This window comes from Orycteropus afer, unplaced genomic scaffold, assembly GCF_000298275.1.
Source record: "Orycteropus afer afer isolate SDZICR_OR568_19922 unplaced genomic scaffold, OryAfe1.0 scaffold00584, whole genome shotgun sequence".
Classification (NCBI taxonomy): Eukaryota; Metazoa; Chordata; class Mammalia; order Tubulidentata; family Orycteropodidae; genus Orycteropus; species Orycteropus afer.
The window spans coordinates 378,119-393,912 of NW_006922171.1; the positions used below are offsets into that span (position 1 = coordinate 378,119).

At 39.6% G+C, this 15,794-nt stretch overlaps 1 protein-coding gene across 1 annotated transcript in view; it reads right to left on the reverse strand.

Moving 5' to 3' along the window:
• Positions 1-15,794, reverse strand: part of NFIB (nuclear factor I B) — a 619,654-nt gene that overhangs the window by 304,652 nt on the left and 299,208 nt on the right. Inside the window, exon 2 of the mRNA XM_042783020.1 lies at positions 9,013-9,544. Within this exon, the coding sequence (XP_042638954.1) occupies positions 9,013-9,544 (532 nt within the window). The remainder of the gene's footprint in view (positions 1-9,012; positions 9,545-15,794) is intronic.

Consider the following 15,794-nt stretch of genomic DNA (forward strand, 5'->3'; position numbering starts at 1 on the left):
TAACCCCTGAAAATGTTGAAAAGTGATTATTAAGGAAACCATATATATAAAGAACTGAAAATTCCACCTCAGAAGAGTGGAGCAGGGAAAACTGGGCCGTGTGCATCATCATAAAACACGGAGGCTGCAAATTTAAGCACAAGAACACCAAATCCTTCCAAGTGCCAGAAAGCTCTCCCCACCTTCTGTACCAAAGGCTGCAAATTTGTCCCCATCACTGTCAGCAAATAAAAGAAAGTCACTTCTCCAGCCAGACCATGTCAAAGAGAAGACAGAGCCACTGCAGAAGGACGCCTGGAATCCACTGGGGTGTAAAGTCAGGGCTGGGGCTTTTTTGTCAGCTATTACCATAAAAGAATAAGAGGAAACAGTGACATTACTACACAATAGAAAGGTCAAAACAGCTTGCAGCCATTTCATGACCCAGACAAGTCAAGGTCAAGGAATTCAGGTAGCAACTTAGCCAGGGCATAAGTTACAGCACAAATGAATTGTTTTAACACATCAGCTTTGGTCAATTAAACCTAACAAGGCAAGTTGCATCACGTAGCAGGGTTCCTGACACCAAGGCCAGAAGCTGAGACCGACCTCATAAAACAAGGCTTTTAACATAGCATAGCAAATTTAAGGTAATCCATCCAGAAACTGCAGATGTCAGAATAATAAAATACAAGTTGTCCTAAGCAGGAACATTTTTCACACTTTAGAATTCACTAATAGAAGGGTGTAGACTTCATATTGACGTACTCATGTTATTAACATAGGCATAAATGTAATCCCTTACTCTCATGAATTACAGAATACAGCCTATAACAAATAACTTTCTCAACATCTGTGCTCGCTCATGATAAGATTTTTGTCCTAAACTCTACCACTCTCTGCTATGAGAATTTCTTCTCCATGTAGTTGTTTTTATGTGTGGGTGATGAAACCAAGACTTTGAACAAACTCTACAGCTTCATTCAGAATGAAAACATACATTAGTTATCTCTTAATTGATACTTGTTAAATGATTTTATAGGAGATAGGTTTATTTTAAAAATTCAATTGAACACTCTTTTGAGAAATAGAGTTGAATCTAACCAGAATTTTGAAATAGTACATACTGCATTAAAGTATTTTTTCCTCAAATGCCAATTCTTATTTTATTTTGCACTTGTTTAAACAAATCTCACTTTCAACCGATTTGTTCTTCATCAATAACTAACTACATTCTCTGAACTACCTTAAAGTGGGATTCTGAAAATACATGACCTCCAGGCAACTTTCAGCTAAGTAAAATTACTTCATCCATCACCCCCTCCCCATCGCCATTTTCAATTATATGGTCCTTATTCAGAATTCTTTAATTTGTCTGTGACTCATCAACGCCATCCTGCTTAAGCTATCATCATAAACAGAAGGAATATGTGTTTATAAGTGTTGTATTATAAACAAATGTATTTATGCACATGAATAGTTTGCTCTCCCCTCTTAAAACACGGCCTCATTTAAATTTTGAGGATTTATTTTTTGTATGTGTGGCCTTCAATTCAGCCTCAAGGTCCTTCTAACTCATTGGTTAATTTGTAGCCATTTTTTCCAATTTTCTAAATAATATAACAATCAAAAAGCCCAACCCCTCCAGTCCCATTAGGCTCACATCCTGTAACATTCAGCCTAATACAAGCTGATCTTGTAGACTCACTCCTCACTACATGCACTTAGTTTTCACAAGTTCTCTGCTGTTTGATGATTTATTCTTCACACCAAACCCTAACAACTGAATTCAGTTAAATTAACCACACGGCACAACTGGTGCTCAAGGACCTAAGAACTTCCTTTTAAAAAAAAAAAAAGTGACATACCACTGTGCCACAGAAAAGTGAGCGTGATCAAGAGGAAGTGCCTCCTCTTGCTATGCTTGGCGCTGAGGCACGCCGCGGTAATCACTCGAGTTTCCGATCACAAAACCACTAGTCCTTGAGATTTCTAAAATTATTCCTCCTCCACAAGGATGGAAGGGGAAAAGAGTGGGGAAACGTTGCTTTGGACATCATGTTGGCTTATCATCTGCTCTGCGACAGCATATACACTGAAAAACTCAAGTGTCCTGTGTTCTACTTGTATAAACTTCAACCTAGGAAAGGTAGAGTGTAAATCCAGCCATCTTACCAATGCTATTCTTTCATAAACTAAAGAGAAATTTTTACACAAAAGCTCACCGGAGAGCAAGAGATTCCCCTTGATTTTGCCCAGAACTTTCCATTATTTAATAGAGGCCTATTTTAACCAGTGTTTTATATGGTGTTTCCACTCTGAGAAAATCACAAGCCTCAAAACAAAGCAACACTTATTCTTTGATTAGAACGCCAGTTATCATTAAGCCACTGTGCTGACAGAAATGAAAACTAACTTATCTCAATTTTTAAGAATTCCAGAGACTTCTACCCCAGCCTCTTCAGGGGCTGAAACAAGAAAGATGGCAAGGGTGAAACAGTGACATAAAAGCAACAATGTTTTAAGCCCACCAATCTAGTTTTTTGGATTAATCGAGCAGAATGAAACGAGAAAGACCTTAGTAAGGTGGATATCGTGACTTCTTGCTTCAAATTACAGCACCAAATGCAGAAGGAAAAAGTTAATGGAGGATTGAAACTTCAATTTCCTCTCGGCAGTTTCCTCCTAACTTCCAAATTAAGGCACAAACAAGAAAATAAATGTTTTAAAACTTGCCAAATCTAGTACCAATCTATATTACATCTGTGTTTGCTTGTCCTTCTTAAAGTATCACTTTACAAAAGAGAAACTTCAAAGACCTAAAGCTGTGGCAAAAAGTGGCCTCTGTAAATGGCTCCTGCCTGCCTCAAAATTTCCAGATTCTATCACAGAGGGGCCTCCAGGGGACCCAGCCATCATCTTCTATGATTGCAACACACTCCAACCCCTTGCCATCTGGTTGATTCCAACTCGTCAAGATCCTACAGAACAGAATAGAACAGCATCATAGGGTACCAAGGCTAAACATTTTTATGGAAGCAGACAGTCAGATCTTTCACCAGTGGAAGGGCAGGTGGGTCTGAACCACCAACCTTTCGGTTAGCAGCTGAGCACTTGCACCACTGCACCACCAGGGTTCCCTCTGCCATGCTCCATTCCCCTAAATTAGTCATTATTCCTGAACAATGAGCATTACTTCGGTTCTTTCACATACGGAGTTATTTTACCACACAAGAGGCACAGTGCACTAAATTGGCAAATCCAAACGCACAATCTAGATGAATATTTTTATTTTGAAATTTGCAGTGCTGTGTATCTGGGAAAGAGTATAAAGGTGGGATATCTAATGCTGTCAATAGGATACTTTAACTACCTTGGGTGCCTGCAGAAATTGGGTCATTATATATTTTTTAAAATATTTGAAAATTATAATTGATGTAACAGATGAGCCTTCTCTCTTTCTCTCCCGTCTCCCTCTGAAAAGTGAGATCATATTAACAGCAATGCAAGAGCTTAGTTTGCCATATCAGAACACAGATGCCAAGCTTCCCAGCTGGCAACTGGGGCCTCAAAGTTTAACTCTTGAATTGTCTGGCAAAGCTATCTTGTGGCAGGGACATGAGGGTATAGAGGGTGATCTTCTGGGTCCCACCAACACTGTGTTTTCTTACCATCAGTGAGAAAATACCTAAGTATCTTATCTTACAATATATGTTCCCATAAAGTCTCATTAAGTGTAGGAGCAAGACATGCCAAAAAGAGCCCTTCTGTATCTTGTGAACTATGTATGGGCCAGAACGCAAACATGCGCTAAGGTTCATGAGCTCAGCCAAGGGCAGGATGCAAGACGGGAACACTGAGTAGAGCTCCCCTAAATCAAACATGCACACCAAGGGCTTCCACACACAAAGTGCTTCCACACAGACTATCTGCTCCCTGAGCAGTTCACAGTGCAAGCACACCAAAGAGAGCAGCCGCATTTTAACAAGTTATGGAAGCCTGTTTCTCCTCATCACAGAAAATACCTGCGGATGAAACGAAATTTATTAAAATGTTAAAATGCACGGTCAACTTACAATTATCTAAGCTTTTCATAAAGAAATCACTGTTCCCCAAAAGGCTTCTAAAAGTCACTAACTGAAAGGGGAAAATAATTCTTCGCGTTTGCTGCCTCACTAACGATATGTGACAACCAGGAAGGATTCTATTTCAAAACCAGTAATAATGATTACAACTTCCCCTATAAACAAGTCACATTTTTCACAACTTCAAAATAGACTTTCATTGTGGTAACAATTAACAATAAAACAACAAAAGTTGTCATCCAACCGGATCACAATGTCCAGGGTTCAAGAAGGCTAAAAGGAACGACACTCTCATGATAACCATGCGGTTTCTGGACGCTCTACAGCAGTGCAAAACATGTTTAATAAGCGTGCAAAGTACAGTCCAAAAAGCAGGGAGGCCGACTTCGTTTAAACTCTAATCTGTTAAATTCACGACTTCGGTTCCTCTCTCTTGCGACCCCTCTCTTCCTGCCAAACCTTTCTTCGCCTCACAGAACGCCCAGAACCCCCTCCTGCCTTTTTTCCCCATCAGAGAGGACACAGTCTGGCAACTCGAGACCTCCTATAGGCTATACTTCCTTCTGTGAAGCCCTTTGGGTAGAACTGCTAATCCGTCTTATTAGTTAATGAGATAATGGTGGTTAACCGGAAAGCAATATTAACGCTAACTATCTAGGAAACTTCAACCAAAATTATGTTAGCCTTTTGGTTGGTTTTCCTGGCATGTAGAATTATGCACTGAGAATCTGGCAACATTTTGAGACCGAATTGAGAAATTCAGGAATGACTGATTATATCAGACCTGAACACAGAGCCTCCCTCATTAAGGTTTTCTTATTGTCTTAACATTTACACCAATACATATTATTAACTAGAAAGGAAAGGAAAGTTCTTTCCATATGCGACTGTAAAATTTAGAAGTGTGGAAACTGAGGGAACTGGAAATTGGGTAAGGAAGAAGCAGGCATGTGACTGAAAGCCACAGAGTCATAATGAACGTATGCTATATCACTGCATTAGACTAGTCCTACACACACTTACCAAGGTACACCCTGAATCCCATAGTACAACCTGCCTCCTGGTGAGGTGTGTCCTGGAAGGCTTGCCTCTTTTTTGTTTTGTTTTGTTTTGCTTTGCTTTGCTTTCATGAGAGCAATAACAAAGACAATATGGGGAATAGGTACCACCTGCCCAAGAATCACTGGACATCTTTAATATCTTTGGGAAGAAAGAAGGCACTTTGCAGCTTCTTTTTTCCATTCATCTGTCATAGTCGTAGAAAAACATAAAACCCTAAAAATAAAAAAGGAAGGTTCTCTATCAGCTAAGGTTTGCTGCAGCAAACAAGCAAGCAGCCTTCATTCAGGGATTGTCAAAAACTTTCCAGTGTGCCCACTGCAATGCGGATGCCAACCAACGAATCAAAGGCATTCAGCAACTAGACAAAGAGGGTCTGATGCCAACCTCGGTGCCACTGGCAACCATTATTGGCATCAAGCACAGTGTCTGCCTTTTTTTTTCCCCTCGCCTGGCACTTCACAAACAAAATGGCGGTTCTTGTAGCAATGAAACAGCCGAAGCGCAGCCCTCTGCATCAATAACGTCAAATGATTTTATGGATTTAAATGCAGTTACTCCCAAATGATGTGTACATTTTAGGTAAAATGGTATATAATTTTATAAACAACCACATTGAACATGACCCTTTGCTAATGTAAATAAACAGTAAAACGGAATACACTGCGGTCAACCCGGCTAAATGCACAGAAGAAGCAGAATAACAAAGAGATTTAGCTTTAAAGAAAATACGGCTTTGCGGCCATGTGATGCAAAAAACTAATGAACTCTCTATCAAAAATGATTTCAAAATGCATACATTTTCCCCAAAACCGTATCAGATGCAGATGTAGCACTATAGTTTGTGTCAAAGCACTAGTAACTCTTTCCACATTTCAGAAAAGATGAGGCAGCTGGACATGAAGAAAGGGGGGGGGGGCGTGTGGGTTGAACCAAAAGAGAAAGAGGGAAAAAGGAAGGCATAAGAAGTTGGTCAACAATGGAACTTTATTATGTTGGTCTTTATTTCATCCTCCTGAAGAGATGCAGTATGTGATCTTGTCTAAATAACCAAGAGGACTATTGACATTCCTAGATCTGGAAATTGTCAATATATTGTAACATCATTCCACACTGCAATGCGGATGCCAACTAACAAATCACAGGCATCCTGAGCTAAACAAAGAGGGTCTGATGCCAATCCTGGTGCCAGTGGCAACCATCTTTGGCATTTTCTCTGTTCTCTCTCATGTTTTCCTCCTGGCCATTTAGAAGTAAGGAGAGAGAGGGAAAAGGGGGGAAAAGGTAATTTTATTGCTCATTCTATTGCACATACCACATTTTTCTTTTCTGATTTTTCTTTCATGTTTTTCTTATATTCCTTTACTTGATTTATAAAACAGACGCTAGTGGTTTCCGCATACTTAGAAAAGAAATAAAAAGTCCTGATGAGAGATATGCAGCCCTCCTGATTGACTACAGACTTATCTTTTAAAACCTGCCTTCTCTAATCAATCGCACTGCAAAATGACATAATTAACCTATTCTTGACAAAGAAGGATATAAATTATGAAAAAGGGATAACACAAAAGCATCCTGATGTGACTTTTTCAAAGAAAAAGCCAACAGATGTTAACAGGAGATGATGCTCAGGCAGGTAGCGGAGAATTCAGATGAGCTACACAAGGTAAAATAATGAAAGGCTGTCACAATCGAGACTGGGGAAACAGCCACCACACAATCAAGGTTTTACCTGAAACATGGTCTCCTAGAGTTGCTTAAAACTTTATGCTTAACCTGACCAGTGGTGAACACAGAAAGCATTTATGTGTTTTTCTTTCTTCAATCTATCTTCACAAATCCAAAGGATACATTCTTTATTGTCAGTTCATCAAAACCAAGGGAGTTGGCCACCTGCCCCAGGAGGGAATGTGCATGTGTGCACACCTCCAGGACTAGCCTTCGAGCAAGTTAAAATGTGAGCAGCAGTGAGGGAATCCCAAATCTTCCCCTCACCTGCACTAAAAGTTACATGACCCAGTTTTTAAAACTTTACTTCCACCCTTACCATCCACAACACAGCTATAACACATTCACAGTTAATCCAACACATACACACAGCCCACCTTAAAATGTCACCTCCGAGAGACAGCTGTCAATCAAATTAAGTGTCATGTGTTAATGAGCTTTTATTTTAGGACATACAGGGTGAAATATATTTTTCCTAAAATCATCATTACTGAGATTTTAATTCTTAAATGCATGAAAATTAGTAAATGCACTATTTTATATTTTTTATTTTTTGTTGTTGTTGTTGTTATTTGCCGTCGAGTCGGCCCCGACTCATAGCGACCCCTCCTTGGGTTTCCGAGGCAGTATCACTACGGAAGTAGGATTGCCCAACCTTCCTTCCGAGGAGTGGCTGGTGGGTTTGAACCGCCAGCCTTCTGGTTAGCAGTCAAGTGCCTTAGGGACTATGCTACCAGAGCTCCTATTTTTAGAGAGGCCAAATGTAGTATTTCCAAATGTGCCATGTCCAGCACTATTAATTAAAATCAAATTTAAAATGTTAAAATGGCATATGAAGCAGCTCTCTAAAACTGTCTCTAAGATATACACAAAAAGGCATATAATAAGCACCTAGAGTTCTAAGTCAAAGAGTAATTTTGATATTTTACTTTAAAAGATGATAATAAAGCTCATATCAATTTATTAAATCCCACATTTACATAACAAACATTCGATAAGCGTCTGCCACCTGGCTATATGCAGGCCATTTTCCCTTATGCCAGGCCAAGTTAGGAAATGACCCGCCAGCTGTGGCAGATCAAACTTCAGTCCACTTCTGCCATGCTGCTTTTAAAAAGATTGCTAATATAGAAACATCAATACGCTGATACCTTCTTTGGAAGAAAGGAAATTCCCGCCTACTTAAGGAAAATATATCAAGAAAAACAATTAAGCAAGAAAGATGTATTTCAAAAAATACTCAGCAAAAGTATTGCCTAGTTTTGAATTATTCAGGAAACATTTATATCACTCTCTTTATCGAGTATTTTAGAAAATAGGTATGGTATGCAGTTTCTGCATTCTTTTTGAGATTTATTTTAAACCAGTGTAAGCAGTCCACTTTCTGTTTTTGTTCTGTATTGCTGTTAGGAGAGTTGAGACTTTCCTCCTCGTAAGTTTTATGAATTTGCATTCAAATAAACTAACAATATTTACTGAGTGTTCCCAAGTCACTAGGGGAAAATATTACAACAGATTACTTAAAACTGGAACTAGAGTCCCTTTAATCTACACTGACTATTACACAAACAAAAGTAGGTGTGGACAGAAATATTAAAATTACACAAACGTAGGTCTACATAAGATACATTTTTTATACGGGCCATCTTAAACATTTTGCAACAGTGCCAATTCAGTTTCAGTGCAACAGTGTTAGATTCGTGGACAAAGTTACTCTACTTGGATAATCAAGAGACTAGTGCAAAAACTATTAAAGAACAGTTTGACTCTACAGGAAGAAACATACAGGTTCAAAATGGAAAAAGATGACTATGATAACAGAAATGTAGTCAAGGACAGAAAGTAAAGTGTGATTAGCTATATTTTTTTAGCCTACTGCGTGTCCAGGGTATCCTATCTCAAAGACACTCCAAACGCATTCTCATAGTGTTCTTTAAATATCCAAGCCTATCCAGGCATGGCAGACACATGTCTATTTACACGGCCTGCACATGGGCACATGGCAGTATACATGTGTGTGGAAGTGGGCACACTGTGCTACCCAGAGAGAGCAGAGAAGGTCTAAGGCCTCAAGGACTATCTAACCCAAGCCAGATAATCCATACATGGGGGTTTGTGGGCAGTGTTTGTCGTGCTAGAAGAAAGAACAATCTGCTCCTACCTTGCTCCTGCACGTAGTATGCCAAAAACAAATCAAGCTCCTTAACTGATACTGTGATATGATGTGGCTGGACACAAAGTGCTGGGTTTGTGCAATGTGGGGATTTCATTAGCCGCTCTCCATCGGTACTTTCCAAGGGGATGCCTTTGAACAGGATCACCATGACTAGATCCAGACGCCAGACTTTGTCTGCCTGTCGCAGGCAGTCGATTCTCCTAATCTTACCCTTCTGGTCGGGATTGGATAAGACACAGCACGGGTGCTTCTTGCCAGTCACGGTGAGCACAAAGTCCTCTCGATACTCCTGGCGGATATCTTTGCGCAGTTTGGCCAGGAGCCTGGATGCCCACTTCTGTTTGATTTCAGGCTTTTCGCTGAGAAGCTCATCTTTGACTGCTCTTTCTTCATCCTTTGACATCCGCTTCTCGTGTTTTTTAAAGTACTTGCGTTTCCGAGCCTGCAGGTTGAACCAAGTATAGGCGATTGCACGGACATGTGGAAGAAGTGCCTCGATGAATGGGTGAAATTCATCCTGTGGAAGATGGGGGTGGGGGGAAGACACACAGTTTAATTTTAAAAGCTCCAAAAGTAAGACCCCAATCCATTCCCAATTCAGTATAAAAAGTTACACATGAAAATAAGACATTGTTTTCTTATTTAGAATGATCAAAATAGCAGGACAAAACGAAAAAGTGTGCCATGCGGACCTTTTTCCACCAAAATTCACAGGTAGATTCTTCCTCCTAAAATCAAACTAAGGTTTAGATTCTGTAGTTCCACTCTCATCCCATCCCCCTTACTTCCACCCCAAAGCCATGCATTCTATACTCTTTTAAAAAAAAATACACCACCAAGGTTCTTGACACCTAATTTAATATTTAAATATTTTGTTGAACAACTAACACTAAGCAGTACCATTGTACAAGGAACACTGTGAGATTTTTTTTTTTTTTTTAAATCAGAGCAGAGCTGTTCAGAAGGCAGGAGCGATGCCACAGTTCATTTCTCTTCTCTGTGGCACAGAAACACAAAGCATATAGATGCTCAGTGTAATGCCACACAGTTCCCGCTTTGGAGCATGCTCTCAGCAAGAGGCTGCTGGTGGCACAAAGAGCATGCGCCATTAAACTTGATCCATTTTCTTATCAAACGTCCAACATTCCAACACTGAAACAGCACCATTCCAAGAGTGGTAACTAGAGAAACCGGTATACAGTGAGGGAAAGTGGGCAAAGGACACAGCTTGTCGTATCAGTGTCCTGAACAAAAGGTTTTCATACTTTGAGTAGGGCATTCTCTCTCCCCAACTCACACAACACACACACACACACACACACACACACACACCCCTGCATTTTTCAATGAAAATTCATAAAGTTGAAAACAAAAATTGCATGAGTGTTCCTCTGGCAGCTTTCCTGTAGAACCTGAAGCCCCAGAGTCTGTTAATTTGCTAACAGAACACAGGAGGATGGTAATTATTCGAAACCCCTTAAAAATCAATCTGAGGTGAACAATGCAAAATGGCAACTTGGCACCAACTTTACATTCTTTGTGTGTCTGCACGCTGTGGCAGGTCGACACCAGGGGAGCACTGCTGGTCAGTGGCTGCTTTTGTGGAATCATATAGTTCCTTTGGCACGTATGTGAATTCGGATGGGACCATGGGTGTGCTGCTGCATATACTTGCAAATCCACACATGTACGGATCATACAGTACCCTCCCTTTCATATTAGGCGATTTACCTTTAGGCTCCTGCATTTTTTCCTGCCTATTTCACCCACGAGTTTTTTGTTTTTTGTTTTTTTTAAAAAGGGGTATGGGAGATGGTGGTGAGCACTGGCAGATAATCTTTATCTAAAGATATTTCAAGCTACTTCCCAATATGGTCAGTGTTTCATTACTTCCTGCCTCAGGTAAAACCTATCTCATAAGCCCAGGCCTGTTACTGTTCAGAGAGAAAGCTTACCACACGGTGCATGCACATGGACGTGGATAATAATCCAAGATCTGAAGCAAATGAGAACTTCCACCAAAACCACTTTTCTGGTCACAGTGACTATACTGTCACCCCAACCACAAAATAACTATCTCTAACTGATCATATTCCAAGTTTGAATTTACATATTAGTCCCAGTCACTGTGAACCATGTGGGATGAATTCTATTTAACCAGCAGATTGATTAGTTCTACTAGGTAAAGATGACAAAAGTACAACTAAGGACACTCTAACAAAGAAGATCTCCAACAAATTCCATATAGTTATGAATCCCTTTTTAAGATGAGATTCAAAGTTCTAAGGCCACAGACTGATATGTTAGCAGTCTGCAGTTCAGCTACAGAAGAAGTGCATAGCCCATCCAATCAATAATGCAGTTATCAAGTGTTTTAACAGACTGCCATAAAAACCTGTCTTGTAGCAGAGTAAGTATGAATCAAAATTTTATAACAATACAGAATGCAGATGACTACATCACAGCATGAGGCATAACCAAATGCCATAGAGGAAATCATTAAACCGATCAGTAGTTTCCAGCAGAGATTTGAACAATTCGGTCACTATGCGAGCACATTAAAGTAGGCCATGGAAAGAGTTAAACCACAATCTGTTCTTTGTGTGGGAAGGCTGCCCTGCTCACAGCAACCACAGCCCATGATAAGACCTCCGTATCTCCATACACTTTCTGATGCCATGCTTTTAGCTTTCACTGTAACTACAAAAACTTGTTTATCCCCCTCCAAAACGTATGCAAAAGGAAAAGCTGCTCAAGGAAATATGGATTTAAACGTGCTTCGGGAACACACTTCCTATAATCTGACTTTTACTATCACCATTGGTATGATCTTAAAAGTACATATCATAAGCTTAAAACTGGAACACATAAGTCATACATAGAGGGAGAAAAGCTTTGTCTCACTCTTTTTATTCTTGCCATGCCTTTTAAAGGGCAGTATTATTTTAATAGATATTATGCAACGAGGTAACACTTAAGTACTTTCATCCTTAAGTACTATGTTCAGTGACATTTCACTTTCTTATAAAGACATCAAACAGTTTTGATTAAATTTGCTTGAGTTCCAATACTTGACCATAAACATCACCATTTATCATGTAACAGATCTCAAAATTTTAATAAATTATTTCAAATAATCAGAATGCAAATGTGAGGGCTGCATTTGGAATTTCCTAGCAAATGCCCACAAAATGATATTTACTAAGGATGCCTTAAGTTTGTTGTCAATGCTGCCAAAAAATATTTTTAAACATACTTTTCCTTTTTTCTTATTGATAAACAGAAGCAGCAAACTTTCTTAGGCTGCAAAGAAGCTTCAGCATCTTCCAAGGCTTCATTATTATGTGGATTCCTTTCAAGTGAAACACTTACTTAACAAGGGGACATATCCAAAAAAATTATTTCTAGTGGAAGTTTGCTATAAGTCACATATATTACTGTATTAACAAGCCTAAAATGTCATCTCCTAAATGTGATAGTTTTCTAATACTGAGTAATAATACATTTTCAATGATTCTGAACAACATACATATGGAGCAGGGTAACTGTCCTCACAAAAAAATTTAAAGCACATGAGATATCTAAGATCTAACGGCTCTATACTTAGGTAATATGCCACCTTATCTTTTAGAATTTTTGTTGAAATTCATTTGATTTCAGTAATTCTTTCCTCTATAAAACTTCCTTTAGTTGAACTAAGTAAATGATATAATAACAAAGTTACAAATTCCAAATGTAAAAGTAAACAGTCTTAATTCCACTAGGCATATTTATTTTTCTTCTCGGAAACAATGGTTTCTATGAAAGGGATGGAAAATTAGATCAATAAATACTAGATGTTCTAGGAGCATTGCTGTATTACAATAAACCATGAAAAAATGTACTCAAAGAACTGGAAAGACACTGATAGAAAATATATATATACTCAATCCTATATGCCAATTAATAGTTACATTGTTAATATAATTAATATAATTTGTAGGAAAAAAATGTTAAATCATATATGATAGCTGTTAATTTTCCGTTTACCTCTGTTTTATAGTTGCTATGTTTATTAGGAAACAATACTATACTATATATACCATTTTACTAAAAATAAGTTTAGCTGTAACTCCTTTTGACTTAAGATCACTTCTAAAACCTAGATACCTTACTGCAACAACTGAGATACTTTTTGAAGTTTTCAACCAATTAGAAATGTTAACTCTATTTTGTATTTACATGTCTTAAAAAACAAAAAAAGTCTTAACTATAGCTATCAGGCCCTTCCATCAGTGTACAGCAGGCTCTGGCACAAAACTAAAACTGTTCATGTTTCCTCACTTTCCCAACACCTTATAGTACCTATAAAATCACATAGAGATTAGGTAAATGAGAATTTTAAAGCTAAAATTCCTTCTGTAGTATAGGCCTGAAATCCCAAAAACTGCTTTAATATATCAACCCAGATTTACATTATTAAAATAGCAGAGTATTATTTATGCATTAGTGTTAGTAAGTATCCTTGAATAGTTACTGAATGATTATACTGTATGTGCTCTAATATTCCATATGTCAGGATGCTGCCATATTATATTTAAGTACCATAAATTAAGATAAAACTAGTAACTGAAAATGCAATGTAATCGCTAGCAATGTTCCTGAAAAACCAGTGACAGGAATATAAGATAATATAGAAAAGAAGACAATTATTCCATACTTTACAGGTGAGAGTAAGTTATGCAGTGCTTTGTAAGTGAATGCTTACTTCATTTTGTTCTATTTTAACTATGCTTCAATAATTATCCCAGTGTAAAAACAGTATTGAATGGAATTAGTTTACCAGAAAGTTTTTTAATCCTGCTGATGGGTAGTATTAAAGGTAAAAAGGCAATTCCTTATACCTGAAACATTTTCCTCCTCATAACTATTGGTCGCTATCATCTATAGCTTTTAAAATACAAATAGCTCAGCAACTCATTTTGCCAGTTTTGTTAAAGTGCACATTTACTTGCTGAAAATAGCCATATCTAAGTCAATCATATTCAGATGCCAAACAAAATATAAACAATAAAAAATGTGTCAGCCAAAAAGCTACAGGACTGTATCCAATCACTGAATAAGCCTTATCATTGTTTTCATCTTCATTCACAATTTATGAATGCCTCAGTCCTTTTGAATCACAATGGCTTCTAATTGTCGTACAACTGGAATCGTAATCATTTGTCTATTATAAAAATGCATCATCTTAATATTAGATTTTTCTTTTTCCTTTTAAACACACCCAAGACTAGCCGACACTTCGAAACCGTTTAGTTTTAATGCTAGTATATGGTTATCAATTACCAACTCGTGGCACTAAAATCTGAAGTGAACTGTCCCACATCTTCAGAGATTTAATATACTGCTTCAAATAACTTTTCTAGACTAAGATAGCTAAATTCATCAGTTAGTAGCTCAGTTAGCTGGGGAGCGATGAAAACTGCCCTCAGGTACGTCGGTTCGGTCTCCCTACTTTTCCTTTTGACTGTGTCCTTTAAAATGATATGAATTTGTATGTGTGTGTGTGTGTGTGTGTGTGTGTGTGTCTGCGTGTTACGTACGTGTAAAGCCAGTGTTTTATTTCATACCATTGTTCCTAAGGTTATTAGGACAATTTTCAAAGTTTTTTTTTTTTTTTTTTAAAGACAACTTTTCCAGCATTACTTTATGCCTTACATGCTATGCCCAAATAGCGTCAAACGAACAGGTCTCCACCAAATGATCGTGTCTGAAAGTGTTCAACATTCAGCATGCCCAACTAACTCGTGTCAACGTAAAGATTTTTGTGGTCGGTCACTGGAAACCCCAAGGTGCGGATCAGTGTGGACCAGAGTTCAGATCCCCCAATTAAGCAAAGGAATGGTTTCCCTCACAGTCAACTCCTCGCTTCGCCGCCCGCCCATCGCCTGCAGCGCCCACACGGACTCGTGCTATGGTCCCCTCGCCAAAGTTCACTGGATGTTTTTAAGACTGAGTTCCCTTAAAGCACTACTAATGCCGAGGTCCGCCTCCGCATGCCAGAGGCCGGGGAGGAAGACCGACACCCTGGGCGGGGGCGCCGCGCCGAGTGCCCGCACTTAGGGGTACCGGGCCCTGCCCATCCCGGCGGCCTCACTCCGCACCGCCGCTCTGGCAACGCGCGGGCGCCGCTCGCCGTGCCCAGGGCGCGGGGCTGGGTGCGCGCGGTGGCAGTGGGCGAGAGGCCGCATGCCGGGTCCCACGCCGCCCGCAAACCTCGCCGCCACTCCGGGCCACTTCTGCAAAGGACGTGGTTTGCGGAGGTTAAGTAAAGCCGTTAATTGTCCACAGGACGAAAGCAACAAAACAAAACAAAGGCATTGCGGGCTAGAGAGAAAGCTCGAGAGAGCGACCGCGAGATGTACCTGAGTGAGACAGATGGGAGAATACATCATGACTTCGCCTTACAACGCACTTTCCCGGAGATGCCCAAGAAAATCTTCGAGAAGCGAGAATTTCATCTATTCATTTTACAGTCATCTACGCCCCGCGATGCGATCAATCAGGACGGGGCTCTGCGCTGGCTCACCGCAACTTCACAACAAACCCAGTCCTCCTTAAATAGCCAAAGATTCAAGTTCACTCGGCGTGCTAGATTTCCCGGGGTGAAATCCAATCTACACTTTTAACCCTCTTGCTGTCCGAGCGCGCTGGCCGTGCTCTCCGAGGCCGCTGCCGCCGCCGCCGCCGCTGGTGTGGGCTGCTTTGCGCCTGGGTTTAGGGATTTG